This window comes from Coptis chinensis, chromosome 7 (genome assembly GCF_015680905.1).
Source record: "Coptis chinensis isolate HL-2020 chromosome 7, ASM1568090v1, whole genome shotgun sequence".
NCBI classification, from domain to species: Eukaryota; Viridiplantae; Streptophyta; class Magnoliopsida; order Ranunculales; family Ranunculaceae; genus Coptis; species Coptis chinensis.
This window is the reverse complement of record NC_141462.1, coordinates 22,818,341-22,821,475: the sequence shown is the minus strand read 5'-3', so window position 1 is coordinate 22,821,475 and position 3,135 is coordinate 22,818,341. Positions and strand designations below refer to the sequence as shown.

The following is a 3,135-nucleotide window of genomic DNA, read 5'->3' as shown; positions in this document are numbered from 1 at the left end:
TCATAATCTGATCATCCCTTTCAGGTTGATCCGATTGAAAAATCTCAGTAAAATAGTGGTTGAGAGATTGTCCCACTGCAGTTCTCCCTTCCTGCCAACTCCCATCATCATTTTTAATTTTCCCAATGTTATTTTTCCTTCTCCGATATATCGTAGAGAGATGGTAGAATTTAGTGTTTTCCCCCCATCCTTGATCCAGTCTGTAGACGACTTTTGTTTCCAAAAATCCTCCTCCTTCTCATACCAGTCAAAAAGAGTCTCTTTCAACTCTTTTGCTTTATTATAGTTCTCTATAGAGAAAGGTTTAGCCAGGACCTTGTCCAGCTCCTTGTGAGTAGCCTTGATTTTAGAGAAAATATTGCCAAACACAGCTTTATTCCATATAGACAGATCCACCCTAGTCTTATTAAGCTTATGAATCAAGTTACTATCAGGTAGATCATGGGTGATAGTATCCCAAGCTTTCTCAATCACAGGTCTACAACTATCATTAGTGAGCCACATGTTAAAAAATTTGAAAGGTCTAGGATTATACTCCTCCTTATTTATCAGCCTAATAATAAGAGAAATATGGTCCGATGAGGCATTAGCCACAGTCTGAACAAGGGCTTGAGGAAACAGCGTTAGCCACTCAGGAGTGGCCAGGGCTCTATCCAACCTTTCTAGCACATGGTCTCCTGGTCTCCGATGATTACTCCAGGTGAACTTGGGTCCCTTAAAACCCAAATCTACCAGGCCAAGATCATTAATCAAGCTGTTAAAATCATGCATACTTTTAGTAAAAATGCTTCTCCCCCCTACCTTCTCATTCAACTGGGTTATGGCATTAAAGTCTCCAAACAAGGCCCAAGGACCAGGAATCAGAGGGGCTAATCCCCTCAGCTCATCCCAAACCTTATTTCTATTATGGGCAGCTGGTTCCCCATACACAAAAGAAAAGAACCAATCAGTTGAACTGAAGTAGTTAGATATTTTACCTGTAATGTGATTGCGAGATGCCCCCAATATCTCCATATCTACTCCTTCTTTCCATAGAACTGCCAGTCCTCCACTTCGACCTTGTGCAGGAACCACAAAATGTCCACTTAGCTTGAGCCTTTTACTTAGTCTACCAATGCCCTCCATACTAGCTTTTGTTTCTGCCAAACACACTATATCTACATCATACCTACCCATTAGGTCCTTTAGTTGTTGAATCGCCGTGGTGGTGCCTATCCCCCGGCAATTCCAGGCGTGGATCGTCATGGGTACCAAGGCAGCTGTGATGGGACAGCCGCCGCGAACCCTGGAGGAGTATCCAGACCCCCACTGTAAAGGTTACCTATGTGTTGCTCTTCCTCCAACCTCTGTTTTGAAGCTATCTTGCTCACCCCATCTTGCCCTTGTTCCCTCTGTATCCTTTGTAAGCCTTGGACTTCAATTCTACCCACAGTTGAGTCATCAATAGCCAACGGTGCTGGTTGGACTAAAAGATCTTTCACTTCTGGCTCTTGACCGAGCCTGCCCCTTTGATACTGACTTTCCCCTTCCTTTTCTAGCTCTTCTTCCTCATCTGAAACATAATATTCCATTGTTGCTTGATATTCCCCATTCAGCTCTTCTGAAATTCCTGACTCATTTGCTGTAGTATCCATTGTTGCCTCGGATACTGATGGAGTTAGATCTGTCGAAGAACCAATATCTATATACTCCTCTGAGGAAGTAGAAACTGCTGAATCACTTGATACTTGCATGATAATGGCGTTTGTTGGAATCAGGAGGTGTCCTTTCTCCTGATTTCTCATCTCAGCTGCCACCTTTTTTGTTTTTTTCGACCTTTGTTCTACTACCCTTTTGCTTCTCCTAACCCATCCACTTCCCCCATTCATTACCATCTTCCCTTCCTTATCACAACTCAGATCTAATTTCCTCTTTTCTTTTCTTTTTACCAACTCTCCTTGCTCCCTTTCATCTCTCTCCAGCCTTGCTTTAAGCTCAGCTCTGGCGCCCTTGTCTCTCCCCCCTCGGGAAACCATAATTTTAAACCCTCTTCCACGTGTTGGTCTGTTATGGTTGATTTGTTGCTGGCCAGCTTGGTCCTCTACCAGTTGCAGCTGCTGGCTCAGTTGTCCTGATACCAGTTTTTTGAGGCTCGAGGCACCATTCTTGACAAAAGGCGTAGGTTTTTGGGGAGTTGAGAAAGCATTCTGATCACTTAAGCTATATTCCTCTATCCTACTCTTCTCACACTTTTCACCTAAACCTTCCTCCTGATCCTCTTTATTACAGATGTTTGCAACCCAACCTTCATCTACAGGAGAGGCTTCCATGTTGCTATCCCAAGCCTTGCCCGAATGAGCTAAGCCCACTAGCTCTTGAGCATCCTTCATCACAAGATCTAGCCCCAACTGGTAAGTCTGTGGGCTTATCTGTTTCCCCTTTTCAGCATAGGCTTGTTTCTCACTCCTCTGTTCCTTTACTCCTATCCGTTGGGCTTGAGGCCCAAGTTCTTGTTCCCCTATGAAGTCAGACTCAGCTCCCTTGGTGACCATAAGCTCACTAGCCGTTGGGGAATCCGTTGGGATAGCCGTTGGGACTGTAGTTTTAAACCCTGTCCCTGACTCTCCTGCTGACACCTTGTTTTTTGTTTTGTCTTCCCTCGTGTCAGCTGACGTGTACCCTACCCAGCTGTACTGCTTACTCCTTGCCGTACTATTCCGGCCACCATATTTCCAGAACGTGCTCTCCGACGCCGGAGTTTCTTCAAAACGTAGCTTTGATGGAGTTCCAGCTATTATGAAAGATTGTTTCCCCTTAAAAGCAACTCCATTATAAAATTTGTTTGCTTTTATTTGGCTGTTAAAATGTTGTTTGACATCCTTCAGAGACCCCCCACATTTCAACAGATCATATCTGTGTTGATTGCGCATTCTACATGCAAGCTGGTCATGTCCAATAACACCACAGAAGTAGCAAAACACCTCCAACTTTTCATACTTGAATCTAACCACTATCTCTTCCCCTGTTTCCAGCTTGATTTGTTGGTCCTTCTGCAGCCTTTCTTTAACATCCATTTCAATTCTGATCCGAGCCACCTGTTGGTTGAACTCAGGTGGACAGGATATGTCCACTTCCACAACCTTCCCCAGCTCAGCC

The 3,135-nt window shown here is 44.3% G+C and overlaps 1 protein-coding gene across 1 annotated transcript; it reads right to left on the bottom strand.

Annotated features, from left to right (window-relative positions):
• LOC147486659 (uncharacterized) lies at positions 1–1,176 on the bottom strand. The gene has a single exon (XM_086573806.1). It carries the CDS (start codon positions 1,174–1,176, stop codon positions 1–3), a length of 1,176 nt encoding a protein of 391 aa, XP_086429932.1.
• Between the last annotated feature and the right edge of the window lie 1,959 nt (positions 1,177–3,135).